This window comes from Megascapheus bottae, chromosome 18, assembly GCF_031878675.1.
Source record: "Megascapheus bottae isolate mThoBot1 chromosome 18, mThoBot2.hap1, whole genome shotgun sequence".
NCBI lineage: Eukaryota > Metazoa > Chordata > Mammalia > Rodentia > Geomyidae > Megascapheus > Megascapheus bottae.
The window spans coordinates 26318437-26335350 of record NC_143526.1 but is presented as its reverse complement, the minus strand read 5'-3'; the positions used below and the strand labels follow the sequence as shown (position 1 = coordinate 26335350).

Sequence of the window (16914 nt, the reverse complement as noted above, 5' to 3'; positions counted from 1 at the left end):
GGAGTATCTGCCAGGTGCCAGTGGCTCATGCCTGTAATTCCACTCAGGCAGCTGAGATCTGAGGAACAAGGCTGGAAGCCAACTCAAGCAGGAAAGCCCTGGGCGGGGAGAATCCAGAGTCCAGGGAGGCCCTGCCGGCCCTCGGGCGCAGGCCTTCAAAGCCCGGCCGGCCGTACCCGTTCAATTCCACTGTGCCAATCCCTTCCGATGGCCTGCTTGGAAGCGGTGCAGGGTCTTTCCTAACAAATGCTGACCTCGGACGTCGCGGTGGGGAGGAGGGGCTTACTGACGCTGACGGGCTGGCCGGGGCACCCAGCCGGATCGGGTTATTCCAAGTGTAGTCCCATCTTCAGCACCCCAGAATTTGCACGAAACCACCTACACAAGGCTTCATCTCCCTTCCCTACGTCACTGTTTCCAGAGGCCCGGCGACCTGCATCGGAGCAGGCGGCCACGGGCCTCCTCCGGAAAGCCCGCCCGCCGCGGGCCGCTGCGCCCCCTGGCGGCCTCTGGCTCGGTGGCCAGGGACCCGGCAGGCCCGGAGCTTCCGGCAGCACCCCGCAAGCCGGCGCTGGGCGACGTGAGCAGCGCCGCCCTGGGCGGGAGCGCGAACCGACCGCACCTACGTCTTCAAGCACCGCCCCACCCACGGGGTGAGGCCCCACCCACCCCGTCCGCCTCCCGCGTCTGTCTCCAGCGTGCGCAAGCGCCCTTGGGCCGCCATGACGCTCCCGCCGCAGTGGAAGTCTACAGGTCCGTGGAAAGGCTGAGTGCGACGTCTGGACGACAGCGGCCTACAGTTGCAGGAGCCGCGCATTTAGGGCGAAGTACTCGCTTCTAGTTGGCTGACGGCGGTAAGGAACTACAACTCCCAAGGTGCATTGCGCCGCGGGGTGGCGGGAGGCAGTGACGTAGGGAGCGTTGGCCGCTACCATTTTTCGGGCTGGAACTTGGAGCGGGGTGAGGAGGGAAATGGCGGGAGCTGATGACGTGCTCTGCTGGCGGGTCACGAGAGGTCAGGGTTTAGAGCGATCTTTCCGTTTCATCCATTTAAAGTCTGTTGCTGACCATATACCTCCTGCCTTTTAGCCTTCGGGCTGACACGGCGCCAGCCAGATATCAACACTGTGGTTTACAGTCATTACATTGAAGTAACTGTAGTCAAATTTCTTTATCCATTTGGCTGAGATGTATCAGTTGTTAGTCTCACTTGTTTTATGTTTTCTGTTTCAAATAGTTTTCTTTCGGCTCGTTTTCTCCAAGACCATCAATTAATATCAGATTCTGTCCCTTTACCACTATATTGGAGGTGCATTCCTGTGTATTTCTTAAAAACAAGGACACATTCCTACATTCAAAATCAGGTGACGGCAGCCAGGTGCTAGTGGCTCAGGCCTGTAATTCCATCTACTCAGGAGACAGTGATCTGAGGATCTTGGTTTGAAGCCAGCAAAAGCAGACAAATCTGTGAATATATATATATATATATATGGCCTATATATATATATATATATAGGGCCTGAGCACTGTCTTTGTGCTTTCTCAAGGCTAGAGCTCTACTACTTGAGCCACAGCACCACTTCCAGCTTTTTCTGTATGTGGTACCAAGGAATTGGACCCAGAGTTTCATGCATGTTAGGTGAATGTTCAACCACTAGGCCTCACCCCAAATCTGTGATAATCTTATCTCCAATAGCTACCAAAAAAACTGGAAGTGGAGTTGTGGGCTCAAGTGGTAGGGCATCAGCTTTGAGCCCAAAATGCCAAGCAAGGGTGAAGCCCTGAGTTCAAGCCCAAGTTCTGGTAGTGCTAGTGGCTCAACCCAGGAGCTTGAGATTTGAGGATTGAGGTTCAGATCCAGCCAGATAAGTCTTTGTGATTTTTTTTTGCCAGTCCTGGGGCTTGAACTTAGGGCCTGAGCACTGTCCTTGGCCTTTCTCAATGCTAGAGCTCTACCACTAAGTCAAACTCCCATCCCCTGAGCCTTTTATCTCCAACTGACTATTCAAACTGGAAATGGAGCTGTGGCTTAAAGTGGTGGGGCACTCATCTTGAGCATTAAAGCTCAGAAGACAGTGCCCAGGCCCTGATTTCAAGCCACACAATTTTAGAACTATATTTTAGAACTATATTCCTAATATGGGCTCATGTCTTAATAATAATGCACTAGATGAAAATGGTCTTGGTTTGGGATCCATTCCAGGAACACAGAATTCGGCTGTTGAGGCTCCTGAGATTTTTCAGACTCCCATGACCTTGGAGTTTTTGTAGCTGGGCAGCTGTTTCATACATGTAGGTTTAGAATTGTCTGAAATGTCTTCACCTATGGGCCCTGCTATGTGATGCTGATGAAGTACTGGATTGTTTAGGGGCTGGGATTATGTTGGGTGCATGAGGGGAATTCATGTCCAGCCACACCAGGCTCTGAACAGCACTTCCAGATACTGCCACACCTTTCTGTAAGGGCTTCCCTAGCAGGGGTTTCATTCTCAGCCTCATCTCTGGCTTCCTTGTAGCATCCTACCTGGAGCCATGGTCCACGCTTTCCTCATCCACACCCTGAGGTCCCCAAATATGGAGGATGCAGGCCTCTGCAGAGTGCTGTACTCCTGCGTCTTTGGTGCTGAGAAGTCACCAGGTGATCCAAGGCCACATGGTGCAGCGAGGGACAGGCTCCTCCGAAAGGAACAGCTTTTGGCTGTGGCCAGGTAAGCAGAGCCAGGCTTGAGGTTTCACTGAATACATGGTAGGATATGATAGGTTTTATGGGGGCATAGAGTGAAACAAGAGGGCTAAGAAACAGAGTGAAAAGTTTAGGGTAGCATTTTCCAGTCTTCTACAGTTGTTTTTAAGTGTTAATATGAAACAGGTTAAATAAATAATAATTACATTATCTGTGAAGACCATGGGGCAGGATCTTTTACTGCCCATTTTTTCTGGCCCAAGGAGCTGTGTTCAGAACCAGCTTTCTTGCCACATGGGGCAAAGTGGGGCAGGGTAGAAGGTAGATTTCCAAATAGAATTACACTCCCTAGCTGTGTAGCTGTGGGCAGGTCACTTAATTTCTCTAAGCCTCAGTTTTCTCATCTGAGATATGGGGGTAATGGCAGTTCCCAGCTCCAATGGTGGTTATGACAAAAGCTTGAGGGTGCCCTGGTGACCTTGCCAGGCCTGACAGGCCTATCATTACAGCAGACCTTCCCTCTCTTCCAGGCAGGTGGAGTCAATGTGCCAGCTGCAGCAGCAGGCATCTGGCCGGCCCCATACAGACCTGCAGCTGCAGTCCTCAGATGAGCCTGTGTCCCTGCATGAGGCCCCCCATGGGGCCTTCCGCCTGTCCCCAGGCGACCCGTTCCAGGAGTCTCGAACGGTGGTATGGCTCGGGGTGCTTTCACTAGGCTTCACCTTCGTACTGGATGCCCATGAGAACCTGCTCCTGGCTGAGAGCACACTCCAACTGCTGGCTCGCCTTCTCATTGACCACCTCCGGCTGCTGACCCCTGGCACCAGCCTCCTGCTGCGGGCTGACCGCATTGAGGGCATCCTTTCTCGCTTTCTGCCCCATGGCCAGCTGCTCTTCCTCAATGACCAGTTTGTCCAGGGTCTGGAGAAGGAATTCATTGCTGCCTGGCCCCGTTGACCTCTTCCTGGGTTATAATTTTTCCCTCAGAAGGCTAGGAGGAATGGCAGAGGCTCCCAACAGCCTCTTTCTTCCTCTTCCTGGCCCCTGCTCTATACTCTGATGAGCTGTTGCACCCAGGGCAAATAGATGCAGCAAGCTGGCAGAAGGGGGGCTGGGATAGAGGGTGGAGGGGCTGTGCCTGCTTTCTCCCCAGTGATTTTACACAACATTCTGAGCCTTGAACTCTCATATACTTGACCACTATGTAGTGCCAGCCACGCCTGTCCTTGACCTCATGCCCCATTAGTCAGTCGTGTTGAGCTGGTGAGCAGGGGCCTCCTGGAACTTACCCCACCCTTCCCTTTGAATGCCTCCATCACTGCAGCATGAAAGGGGTCTTGGAAAATCCTCTCATGTTGGTGGAGCTGGGCCCTCAGCCCAGCAGGCCCTAGTCCCTGCCTTTGTGCTCACTTAGACAACATCATCAAGGACTATGTCAGCAAGACCTGGCCCCACCTCCAGCTCAGAACTGCCATTCATCAGGAGGTCTGTAGCTTCTGTGTGCCAGCCCATGCCTACCAGGCAGGCCTGAGAGATAAGGGAACTATGGGCTTCCCTCCTTTGCCTGCACTTGGCTCTGACCTGAGTGACATTATCTTCCACATTTTGAATGAAAAGTACTGGCTCTACCATCTCACCCTGTCTCTCTGTGAATTGAACTGACCTAGTCTGCTCCTGTGAGTCCCTCTGTGGGTGGATGTGCTTTGTGCTCAGCCATCTCCAGAGGCCTTTATCCCTCCTCCCTCCCTTCCACTTCCCTTAAGATTCTTTGTTGTTGTTCTTGTGGTTGTTGGTCATGGGACTTGAATTCTGGGCCTGGGTTACTGTCCCTGAGCTCTTCTGCTCAAGGCTACCACCCTACCCCTTGAGCCACAGCACCACTTCCAGTTTTCTGGTGGTTAATTGGCGATGAGTGCCATCGATTTTAGTGCCCAAGCTGGCTTTAATACCTCGATCCTCAGATCTCAGCCTCCTGAGTAGCTAGGATTACAGGTGTGAGCCTAATTCTTTACATGCCTCTTTGGGACAGCAGCCCTTGTTTAAGCAGAGCCTTAAACAAGGATTATGTGTGGGTAGCTTACGTGAGAGGTGAGGCAGGAGGAATTGAGAAGGCAGCCCAGGAAGGAGTGGGGTTAAGCCCATTGTGACTGGGTGAGGACCTTGATTCTTAATCTGAGCCTGAGGGCCAGGACAAATTACTTCTGAATTATCAGAGGGGAAGGAACTATGGTTGATTTCTCAGGGTGCATTAGTTCCTGGCTCCTCTGTCCCTGTAAAGGAAGACTATGATGCTAAGCCTACCTGCACCATCCAGAGGTCTGATAGCTGTTGGTAGGGCACCAAACACCTGGCCTGTCATTTTCTTATAACTACTTTACCTGGTTTGAGCATTAGGGTGATGCTAACCTTATAGAATGAGTCAGAAAGTCCTCTTTTCTTCCTCTTCCTCCTCTCCTCCTCTTTCCTCCTCCTCCTCCTCCTCCTCCTCCTTCTCCTCCTCCTCCTCCTTCTTCTCCTCCTCCTCCTCCTCCTCCTCCTCCTCCTCCTCCTCCTCCTCCTCCTCCTCCTCCTCCTTCTCCTTCTTCTCCTTCTTCTTCTGAGATTGCAGGGATTTTGTGTCATTTCTAAATGCTTGGTAGAGGTAACCAGTGAATCCATCTGGATTTGCTTTGTCTTTTTGGAATGTATAGAGGTTGTGTGGGGGGGTGGGTCAGGGGTATCTGTCTTGGGGCTTGAACTCAGGGCCTAGGCACTGTCCAGGAGCATTTTCTCCCTCTCAGGGTTAGAAAGTTGCCAGGTACAGGTGGCTCACACCTTTCATCTTAGTCACGAAGCTGAGATTGAGAGTCCTGATCTAAAACTAGCCTGGGCAGGAAAGTCTGTGAGACTTACCTCCAATTAAGTGCCAAAAAGCCAGAAGTGGAGTTGTAGTGAAAGTGGTAGAATGCTAGCTTTGAGTCAAGAAGTTCAGGGACAGCACATAGGCCCTGAGTTCAAACTCCAGGACTGTCCCTGAGCCCCCTAAAATATTTTCCAAGTAGGTAATATATTCATATGATTTAAGAATTAAAATGGGAAAAAAATTCATTGGAGGGGCTGCGAGTTTGGCCTAGTGGTAGAGTACTTGCCTCATATGCATGAAGACCTGGGTTTGATTCCTCAGTACCACATACATAGAAAACACCAGAAGTAGTACTGTGGCTCAAGTGGTAGAGTTCTAGCCTTGAGAAAGCCCAAGGGCAGTGCTTAGGCCCTGAGTTCAAGCCCCAGGACTGGCAAAAAAAAAAAAAAATTCCCCACTGGAAAGCTTCCATGCTCTTTCTCATGTCCCCAAGGAAATAAGCAGTTTGTTGTAGCTGGGGAACAGAGGAGAGTCATTTTATAGAATAACACAACAAAACAATTAACTTTGATCATTATATATTCTCTGTAACAGTTGTCTGTTCCTGTAGTAAGATACCTGAGGCTGTGTAACTTTTCAAAGAAGTTCAGGAGGTTCAAGAGTATCAACGTAGTTCCAGTGAGGATGTCATGGTGGTGGATGGTGATTGGTACTATGTCAGAGGAGGGCTGGATTGTGAAGCTTAACAGGAAGCCAGTAATGACCGCTCAGTAGGCTCTAACACTTAAAAGTCCATCTACGCCCAGTATTGCCACACTGAAGGCCATGCGCCCTGCATGTGAATCCCTGGGAAATAAAATGCAAACCACATGTAGAGCATACCACTCTCATTCCCATGAGGCTTTGAGTGTTCAGCCCTCCTCCCGCCCCTGGTTTGGGGATTCTCATTCTCTGTTCCTGGGCTTCTGCCTCCATCAAATTTCAGGCTTCTCTTTTTTTTCAATTAAAAAAACATTTTTTTTTTTTTAAGGACTGTGATGGGTCAGAGAGTACTTGTCTGTCTGACATGTTTGAGGCCGGATTTAATCCACAACACCCTCCTATCACAACCCAACCCACAACCCCATGGAAGAATAAGTTTAATTTTTTTTTTTTTAATCCTGGGGCTTGAACTTAGCCTGGGCACTGTCCCTGAGCTTCTTTTGCTCAAGGCTAGCATTCTACCACTTGAGCCACAGTGCCATTTCCAACTTTTTCTTGAATTGTACCCAGGGCTTCATTCATGCTAGGCAAGCCACATTCCCAGCCCACTTTAATTTTTTGTTCAGTGTGGGGATCAAACCCAAGGTCTTGTGCATGCCAGCTACTGCTTAGAGCTAGCTCACCAGCTCTATGTAACAGCTTTTTCTTTCTTGTGGATACAACACAAACAATATGTTGTCTTATCTCTCAAGGGTGACACTCCCAGGACTCCCAAGTCCTTTCCCAGAAGAAAACCTCAAGATAAAGCCAAGGAAACCAACTAATATGCAGTGTCTTCTTTTCCTGCTTCCAGTGTCCCTGATTCTTTTTCTTTTTCTTTTGTTTTTTGGTTGGTCATGGGGCTTGAACTCTGGGCCTGGGTGCTGTCCCTGAGCTCTTCAGTTCAAGGCTACCACCCTATCCCTTGAGCCACAGCGCCATTTCCCATTTTCTAGTGCCTGGTCTGGCTTTGAACCTCGATCCTCAGATCTCAGCCTCCTGAGTAGCTAGGATTATAGGAGTGAGCCATTATGCCTGGCCTCTTTCTCTTTTTAATTAAATTCATGTTGAATAATTATAGGCATCTCCCCCACCAGGGAACAGAGTGTAGAGATGAGATATTTTCCCCCAGCAGAGAACGGCAGTCCTAAGAGAGATTTTCAGGGGCAGGTGGTATCCCTCACTCATACTCCAAGATATATTGTGGTTTGATTTCAACATGGCTCTTAATGAACAGTGTTCTGAATGAGATGAGAACTATAGTTAGGTATTACCTGGTCTCATGGTTTTGTGCCCCTAGAGAAGGCAGGGAAAAAAGGGGGCCAGAATTCCTCCTATCTCAAAAACAGTTACCTGGTTTAGTATGGTAGAGACCAGAGTCATATTTTCTGTGTCCACCACAATTAGAAATTGGCCACACCAGCCTGAGGTTCCACAAATGCCTGGAGCAGCAACCTTAAAGTGGAAACTGGGCAGAGCATTGCCTTGGATTGTTTATGGAAAACAAGAGGATATTGAAACCTTTTGACAGGTCCTGGAATCCCACATGATGAAAGCATTCTAAGTCCTGGCCAAGAAGGCTGCTTGCCAGACTCAAAGAGGCCCTGAAGTAGCTAATAGCAAAAGAGATGAGGAAAACCTAACAATTTCTAGGCTGGAAATGTGGCTCAAATGCTAGCATGCCACCTGAAAGGGAAGCTGAACAAGAGCCCAAGTTCAAGCCCAGTACACAAGCATGTACACACACCAACATATACTGAGGAAAGATTCCAACCAGGATAAAGATCAAAGACCAACAATATGAACTAAGTACGATTTAGACACATTAGAAATAATGCATAAGGTCCATGCAGTGAAGACCTGTAAAGTATTGTACCCTGCCAAAACAAGTGATAAAAAGATGAGAATCAGGTTCAAAGTACCTCACCACAATCACTAATTAAAATTGGGAAGAAATAAACATCCAGACAGGAACCTGAGAATTAACCCCTGGCCACATGAATATCTTCAGTAAGGGGTCAAACAGGCACTGTTTTTCATTGTTGTTTGTTGTGGGGCTTGAACTTGGGGCCTGGGTGATATCCCTGAGCTTTTTACTCAAGGGTAGTACTCTACTTTGAGCTACAGTTCCACTTCTGGTTTTCTGATGGTTGGTTGGAGATAAGCATCTCTTGGATTTTCTTGCTTGGGCTGGCTTTGAACAGGGATCCTTAGATCTCAGTAGTTAGGATTACACGCATGAGACACCAGTGCCTTGCTGGCAAATGTCTTTTGGTAAAGAACATAGAATACTTCTGAGTGTCAAAAATGCAGTACCAGAGGGTGGGAGTGGGGGTGGGGATGTCGTAACTCAGCCTGCATAGCATACATGAGGCCCTGGTTTCCATCAAATTAATGTGGCACCTGAATCTGAAGGAGGAAACTTCAAACCCAAATGGAGAGATGTGGCTTGTTCACTGCAAAAAATGTCAAAGCAACAAAATGCTAAGGAGCTGCCTCAGGTTAAAGAAGTGTTATGGGCACCCAGGCCTTGTACAGTCACACAGTGAAGGGTCCTGGGGCCCAAAAACCTAGTGCGTTGTGGGTTTAATCCAGGGGTCTCTGCAAATGTGGATGGGAAAAAAAAATTGCATCTTTTTCCCAGTAACTACTTGCTGAAATGAGCATTACCCACTTACCTTTCTTTCTTTCTTTCTTTCTTTCTTTCTTTCTTTCTTTCTTTCTTTCTTTTTTTTTTTTTTTTTGCCAGTCCTGGGCTTGAGCTCAGGGCCTGAGCACTGTCCTTGGACTTTCTCAAGGCTAGAGCTCTACCACTTGACCCTCAGCATCACTTCCGGTTTTTTTCTATATATGTGGTACTGAGGAATCGAACCTGGGTCTTCACGCATGCTAGGCAAGCACTTTAACCATTAGGCCAAACTCCCGGTCCCTCTTCCTTTCTTTCTTTCTTTCTTTCTTTCTTTCTTTCTTTCTTTCTTTCTTTCTCTCTCTCTCTCTCTCTCTCTCTCTCTTTCTTTCTCTCTCTCTCTCTCTTGTTCTTTCCTTCCTTCTCTTTCTCTCTTTCTTTCCTTCCCTCCCTTCTTTCTTTCTTCTTTTCTTCCTTCTCTTTCTCTCTTTCCCTCCCTCCCTCCTTTCTTTTCTCTTTCTTCCTTTCTTTCTTTCTTTCTCAGGACCTTATGGTTTTCCTTGGGTTTTTCAGCTCAAGGCTGGTGCTCTACAGCTTGAACTATGCCTCCATTCCTGGCTTTTTTTTTTTCTGGTTAATTGGGGATAGTCTCTTGGACTTTTCCAGTCCAGTTGGCTTTGAATTTCAATCTTCAGATCACAGCCTCCTGAGTGGCTAGGATTACAGGTGTGAGCCACTACTGCCTGGCTATACTGAAAGCATATGACTTAATGAGATTTGATACGCATATATCCATGAAATCATACTACAAACAAGACAATATACAGATCCATCACCACTTCCTAAGGTTTTTGTTTGTTAGTTTGTTTTGCCAGTCTTGGGCCTTGAACTCAGGTCCTGGGCACTGTCCTTGAACTTCTTTTGTTCAAAACTAGAGCACTCTACTATTTGAGCCACGGCGCCACTTCTGACCTTTTCTATTTATGTGGTACTTTTTTTTTTGCCAGTCCTGGAACTTGAACTCAGGGCCTGAGTGCTGTCCTTGGGCCTCTTCCTCAAGGCTAGCGCTCTACCACTTGAACCATAGCACCACTTCCAGCTTTTCTATGTATGTAGTACCAAGGAATCGAACCCTGGTCTTCATGGATGCTAGGCAAGCACTCTGCCAGTAGGCCAAACTCCTGGCTCATCTATTTATGTGGTACTGAGGAATTGAAACCAGGGTTTAATGCATGCTAGGCAAGTACTCTTAACACTAAGCTACATTCCCAGCCTACTTCTCTTTTATAATGCCTTTTTAAGTACCAGCTACAAATGAAAGTAGTATTAGAATCTGGGACTTGGTCATCCAAAGAAATGTATGCTGTTGTACCATGATGATAGATTATACAATTTTTTTTTTGGTCCATTATGGGACTTGAACTCTGGGCTTGGGCACTATCCCTGAGCTCTTCAGCTCTTCAGCTATTCTGCTCTATCACTTGAGCCACAGCGTCACTTCCAGTTTTCTGGTGGTTAATTGGAGATAAGAGTCCCATGGACTTTAGTGCCTGGGCTGGGTTTGAACCTTCTTTCTGAGATCTCAGCCTCCTGAATAGCCAGGATTACAGGCTTGAGCCACCAGTGCCCAGTTTCAAGCAGTTATTTAATAGTTATATTTTAAGTTCTGTTTCTCAGCCTGAGAGAGCTCCCTGAAGGCCTGGACCATGACAGCATGATCTTTTCTGAGGCCCTCAGGCACTATGTTTGGGCCTAACTTCTCTGTGGGGAAATGTGAGCTGGCAATTGCTGAACGGTCAGCCAGGGATGCTGGCCTTTCTGGGGTAAGCTCCACCTGGGAGGGGTCAATGAATTGTACTCACCAATTACAGTGACTACAGTGAACAATGAGAGACGAGTACTATCATTAAAAGAATTTATCTACTCAGGAGGCTGAGATCTGAGGGTCGAGGTTCAAAGCCAGCTCAGGCACTAAAGACCGTGAGACTCTTATCTCCAGTTAGTCACTAGAAAAGGAGAAGTTGGGCTGTGACTCAAGGGGTAGGGCAGTAGCCTTGAGCTGAAGAGCTCAGGGACAGCACCCAGGCCCAGAGTTCAAGCCCCATGACCCACCAAAACAAACAAAAAAAGGAATTTTGAAATGATTTCAGACTTACAATGAAGTTACAAAAACAACACAAATAGGTATGATAAAACCACAGAACAACTATCAAAACCAGAACATGACATGAGCACCAATAAAATATTAATTAAATCCTCACCCAGCTTTCATCATTCATCCCTTTAATATCCTTTTCCTTCTCTAAGATTGATCCAGTGTCTCACACTGCATTCAGCTTGATGGACACTGGTCTCTTTTACTCTGCAACAGTCTCTCTCTGCCTCTCATGACCATGACAATCTTGAAGAGTTATTCTGTAGAGCAGAGCTGTCCAAAATAACTTTCTAGGACAATGGAAAGGCTCTGTATCTCACAACTAGTAGCCCAATGAGTTTCACACGTGAAATGTAATTAGTTAGGACTCAGGAACTGTTTTTTAGTTTATTGTACCACTTCTAGGGCTTGAAATCAGGACCTCACCCTTGTTCCTTAGGTTTTTCCCTCAAGGCTGATACTTTGCTACATGAGCCACACTTCTAGCTTTTGGTGATAAGTTGGAGATAAGAGTCTCTCTGATTTGTCTGCCTGGTCTGGTTTTGAACTGCAGTCTTTATATCTCAGCCTCCTTAGTAACTAAAATTGCAGGCGTGAGCCAGTGCTGCTTGGCTAAAAACTGACTTTCAAATTCTAGTTAAAATATGTATATATAGCTGGGAGTTTGGCCTAGTGGTAGAGTGCTTGCCTAGCATGCACGAAGACCCAGGTTCAATTCCTCAGTACCACATACATAGAAAAAAAAAAAGCCAGAAGTGGTGCTGAGGTTCAAGTGGTAGAGCTCTAGCCTTGAGAAAGTCCAAGGACAGTGCTCAGGCCCTGAGTTCAAGCCCCAACTGGCGCAAAAAAAAAAAAAATGTATATATAACTTACAGCCACTGCATTGGATAGGAGAGTTGTCAATCCTGGGGCTTGAACTCAGGGCCTGATCTTTTGCTCAAGGCTAGCGCTCTACCACTTGAGCCACTTCTGGCGTTTTCTGTTTATGTGGTGCTGAGGAGTCGAACTCAGGGCTTCATGAATGCTAGGCAAGCACTTTACCATTATGCCACATTCCCAGCCCAGGAGAGCAGTTAATGCTTCTTATTTTGATTTTCTTTTTTTTTTTTTTTTTGGCCCCCTTCTCTTTCTGGCCCCGCTCGCTCCGGCCCCGCTCGCTCCGGCCACCACTCGGTTGGGCTCCGCTTGCTTGCTTTCGCTCTCTGTCGCTTGTTGCAGTCTCGTCTCTGCCACTTCCGGCTTGGTTGTGTCTCGTCTCTGCCACTTCCGTCTTGGTTGTGTATGTGGGATACCGAGGAATCGAACCCGGGTCCTTGTGCATGCTAGGCAAGCACTTTAACCGCTAGGCCAAACTCCCGGGCCCTCTTATTTTGATTTTCTTGATGCTTGCTTCTGATTGCTCTACACATGATACTGTGCTCTTCTTTGCCAGATTTTTTCTTTTTAAAGCTGTGACCAGGTGACTGGCAATCACTTATGCCATGAAAGCTGGATTGTTTTAATGCCCTTCAAGGTCCAGCAAACACAGGTTTCCACATTTGGAAACCAGTCTTCACACAATGTTTTGGTTGCAAGAATTAGATATGTGGTGAGTGGAGCCCAGCTCCCTGGGGTGGGCTTCAGACAGAACTGATTTTTAAACAAATGAGCATTTACCCACTCTTAGCTAAATAAGGTAGAACTGCCTTTAACAGCAGGGATTCAATTTAGAACAGTTTGTAAACAGTAATGGTTGTGAAATATCCAGAGAGCTACCAAGAACAGTAATAGAATCTCACCTGAAAAGTGGCCCAACATCTTCCAACAATGCAGTTTGAAGCACAGACTCTAGAGTCAGGTCCATAGACATTTTTAGGTGTTTTCTGCCAAGTCTCTCAACCCCCTCACTTTCCTTTCTTTCTTTTTTCTTCCTTCCTTCCTTCCTTCCTTCCTTCCTTCCTTCCTTCCTTCCTCCCTCCCTCCCTCCCTCCCTCCCTCCCTCCCTCCCTCCCTCCCTCCCTCTCTCTCTCTCTCTCTCTCTCTCTCTCTCTCTCTCTCTCTCTCTCTCTCTCTTTCTTTCTTTCTTTCTTTCTTTTTTGCCAGTCCTGGGCCTGGACTCAGGGCCTCAAGGTTAGAGCTCTACCATTTGAGCCTCAGCACCATTTCTGGCTTTTTTTTTTTCCTATGTATGTGGTCCCAAGGAATGGAACCCAGGTCTTCGTGCATGCTAGGCAAACACTCTACCAGTAGGCCAAACTCCCGCCCCCCTCCCCTTGTCTTCCTTTTTAAAAACTGAAAGCTAGGCACCAATTGCTCATTCCTGTAAATAATCCTAAGTACTCAGGAAGCCGATCTAAGGATTGCAGTTCTAACCCAGCCCAAGCAATGAAGTTCTTGAGACTCTTGTAATAACCTGGAAGGCTTAGCTGCCAAATTGCTTGTGTTTTTGTAAAAATGCTTAATCTGATCTACCACCTGCATATGGTTTCATCCTTGTGGTTATCGACTATGAGCATCATAAGGTGACATTATAAGGTGATTTCCACCTATGAGTGGTGTTTACCGTTTAAAGTTCAGCCCCAGTGAAGGTTGGAGCTGCTTTCTATCAGCCCACAGGCAGAGAGTAGCTGCTGAGCTACTATTAAACTGACTCCTAGCTTGGCCCACTAAGTGCTGGTAATTCTATTGCTAGGGGATTTGGGCCCCCCAAAATAGCTGGGATATTACAACTCTCATCTCCAGCTAACCACCAAAAAAGCTCAAAGTGGAACTGGACTTAAGTGGTAGAGTACTAGCCTTGAACTAAAGAAACTCAGGGATAGTACCCAGGCCCTGAGTTCAAGCCCTGGGATGGACACACACACACACACACACACACACACACACACCAATAATAATTTCTAAAATGTCAGTAAAAGCTGGGTGCTGAAAGCTCACACTGGTAATCCTAGCTATGTAGGAGGTTGAGACTTGGAATATCATGATTCAAGGCCAGCCCTGGCAAAAAAGTCTGAGACTCCATCTCCAAATAACCAGCCAGACTGGAGGTATTGCTCAAGTGGTTGAGTTCCTTCTGTAAGCAAAAAAGCTGAGCTAGAAAATATCAGCACATTACAGGTGCTGATAGCACACACCTTTAATATTAGTTGAGATCTGAGGCTCATGGTTTGAAGCCAGTGTGGGCAGCAAAGTCCATGAGACTCTTACCTCCAGTTAAACACCAAAAAGTCAGAAATGGGTCTGTGACTCAGATGATAGAGCACTAGTCATGAGCAAAAATGAACTCAGGGACAGTGACCAAGCCCAGAGTTCAACCCCCAGGACTGACCAAAAATAAAACAAAACAAAAAACAGCTGCAGAAAAATGTGAAACTGTAAGTGTACTATGAATACAATTTTCATGTGTTCAGGGGGCCAGGAGTTTGGTCTAGTGGTAGAGTGCTTGCCTAGCATGCACGAAGACCCAGGTTTGATTCCTTGGCACCACATACATGGAAAAAAAGCCAGAAGTGGTGCTGTGGCTCAAGTGGTAGAGCTCTAGCCTTGAAAAAGCCCAAGGACAATGCTCAGGCCCTGAGCCCAAGTCCCAGGACTGGCAAAAAAAAAAAATTTTTTTTTCATGTGTTTAAGCTTGTGTATCCAGTATGCATATCAAGCAATTGAACATTTCCACCCACAGAGGGTGTGTCTCTCAGTCCTCAGTCAGCATTCCCCCTTGCTAGTATTTATGTACCCTAGTTTTACCCCTTGCTAGGACTTACAGGACTGGAATCAAGTATGCATTCTTTTTTTTTTTTTTGCCAGTCTTGTGGCTTGAGCTCAGGGCCTGAGCATTGTCCTTGGACTTTCTCAAGGCTAGCACTCTACCACTTGAGCCACACCACCACTTCTGGCTTTTTCTATGTATGTGGGGTGCTGAGGAATCAAACTCGGGTCTTCGTGCATGCTAGGCAAGCATTCTTACCACTAGGCCAAACTCCCAGCCCCTCAAGTATGCATTCTTTAATTTGACTTTTTAGCAGTGTCATAGCTTCTTTTCATCCTGGAGAGATCCATATTGTGTGTTATATATATCAAGAATTTTCTTTTTCCTCCTTTATACTATTCCACCAAGTGAGAACACCACTGTTGTTTGTCTCTTCATTCTTTTTACTGATGGACGCTTGAGTTATGAATAAAATAACCTTCCCATTATGAATAAAATCATCAGAACATTATTTAAGGTGTGTATATCCCAGATATATCTAGAAGTGAAACTGCTGGGTTATAGGGTTGGAAATTTTTTTTTTTTTTTTTTTTTTTGCCAGTCATTGAACTCAGGGCTTGGGCACTATTCCTGAACTTCTTTTGCTCAAGTCTAACCTTTTACTAATGAGCCACAGTGCTACTTTGGCTTTTTCTATTTATGTGGTACTGAAAAATCGAACCCAGTGCATGCTAGGCAAGTACTCTATCATTAAGAAACATTCCCAGCCCTGGAATCTATTTTAACTTTAGTAAAACAGATTCAGATTTTTTTTTTTTTTGTCAGTCCTGGGCTTGAGCTCTGTCCTTGGACTTTCTCAAGGCTAGAGCTCTACCACTTGAGCCTCAGCACCACTTCCGGCTTTTTTCTATGTATGTGGTACTGAGGAATCGAACCCAGGTCTTCATGCAGGCTAGGCAAGCACTTTAACCACCAGGCCAAACTCGGCCCAGATTCAGATTTTTTTTGTCCGTCATGGGCTTGAACTCTGGGCCCAGGCACTGTCCCTGAGGTCTTCAGCTCAAGGCTATCGCTCTACCACTTGAGCTACAGTGCCACTTCCAACTTCCAGTTTTCTGTGACTAATTGGGGATAAGAGTCTCATGGACTTTTTCTGTGCTGTCTGGCTTTGAACTGCGATCCTCAGATCTCAGCTTCCCTGAGTAGGATCACAGGCTTGAACCACAGTGCCCAGCTAACTGTCAGATATTTCCTCAAGTCTCTCTCTCTCTCTCTCCCTCTCTCTCTCTCTCTTCTCTCTCTCTCCTTGAATTCTGGGCCTGGGTGCTGTCCCTGAGCTCTCAGTTTAAGGCTAGTGTTCTACCACTTGAGCCACAGTGCCACTTCCCGTTCTCTAGAGGTTAATTGGAGAATCTCAGGTCCTTTTGTGCCTGGGCTGGCTTTGACCATCTATCCTCAGACCTCATCCTTCTGAGTAGCTAGGATTAACAGGTGTGGGCCACCTGTGCCTGGATCCTTGAACTATTTTTTTATTGAAAGATTTTATTAACACTGATTTTTATATCATATTTTAAATGTCACACGTTTCCTTGAACTTTTTTTTTTTTTTTTTTGCCATTCCTGGGCTTTAGCTCAGGGCCTGAGCACTGTCCTTGGACTTTCTCAAGGCTAGAGCTCTACCACTTGAGCCTTACCACCATTTTCAGTTTTTTCCTATGTATGTGGTACCGAGGAATTGAACCCGGGTCTTCATGCATGCTAGGCAAGCACTCTACCACTAGGCCAAACTCCCAGCCCCTCCTTGAACTTTTTAAAATCAAAGATGTTGCTCTACAACAGCTCCATTTATGAATATTTGGTGGTTAATTGGAGATAAGAGTCTCACAGATTTTCCTACCACCGGTGCCGGGCTCTCCAAATCTTATAATGATAAACCTATTTTATCGGATTATTGAGAATATTTAATGGACTGGCTACTCTTGGCGTCCCATCTCCCTCCTTTTGCGGGGGTTTGAACTCAGGGCCTGGGCACTGCCCTTGGACACTTTCTGCTCAAAGCTAGTGCTCCGCCACTTGAGCCACAGCTCCACTGACGACTTTTTCTGCATATGTGATACTGAGGGATCGAACCCAGGGCTTCGTACATGCTAGGCGAGCACTCTACCACTAGGCCACGCGCCAG

The 16914-nt window shown here is 46.9% G+C and overlaps 1 protein-coding gene across 3 annotated transcripts; it reads left to right on the top strand.

Moving 5' to 3' along the window:
- The first annotated feature begins 791 nt into the window (after positions 1-791).
- On the top strand, positions 792-4246 carry Ap5s1 (adaptor related protein complex 5 subunit sigma 1). Of its 3 annotated transcripts, none has more exons than XM_090352793.1 (3): positions 792-854; positions 2517-2708; positions 3214-4246. In XM_090352793.1, the coding sequence occupies exons 2-3, from the start codon at positions 2533-2535 to the stop codon at positions 3638-3640; spliced, it is 603 nt and encodes a 200-aa protein (XP_090208919.1). In that variant the 5' UTR covers positions 792-854; positions 2517-2532; the 3' UTR covers positions 3641-4246. The 3 variants fall into 3 exon arrangements, with proteins under 3 accessions (XP_090208919.1, XP_090208920.1, XP_090208921.1); XM_090352794.1 differs by lacking the exon at positions 792-854 and adding an exon at positions 944-1015; XM_090352795.1 differs by lacking the exon at positions 792-854 and adding an exon at positions 1053-1151.
- The last annotated feature ends 12668 nt before the right edge of the window (positions 4247-16914 follow it).

What these genes read in the sequence shown, in the direction of transcription:
- Ap5s1 (XM_090352793.1), top strand. Translation starts at nt 2,533, where the DNA reads ATGGTCCACGCTTTCCTCATCCACACCCTGAGGTCCCCAAATATGGAG. An exon ending in CAGCTTTTGGCTGTGGCCAG is followed by an intron (nt 2,709 to 3,213) that starts GTAAGCAGAGCC and finishes CCTCTCTTCCAG; the next exon opens with GCAGGTGGAGTCAATGTGCC.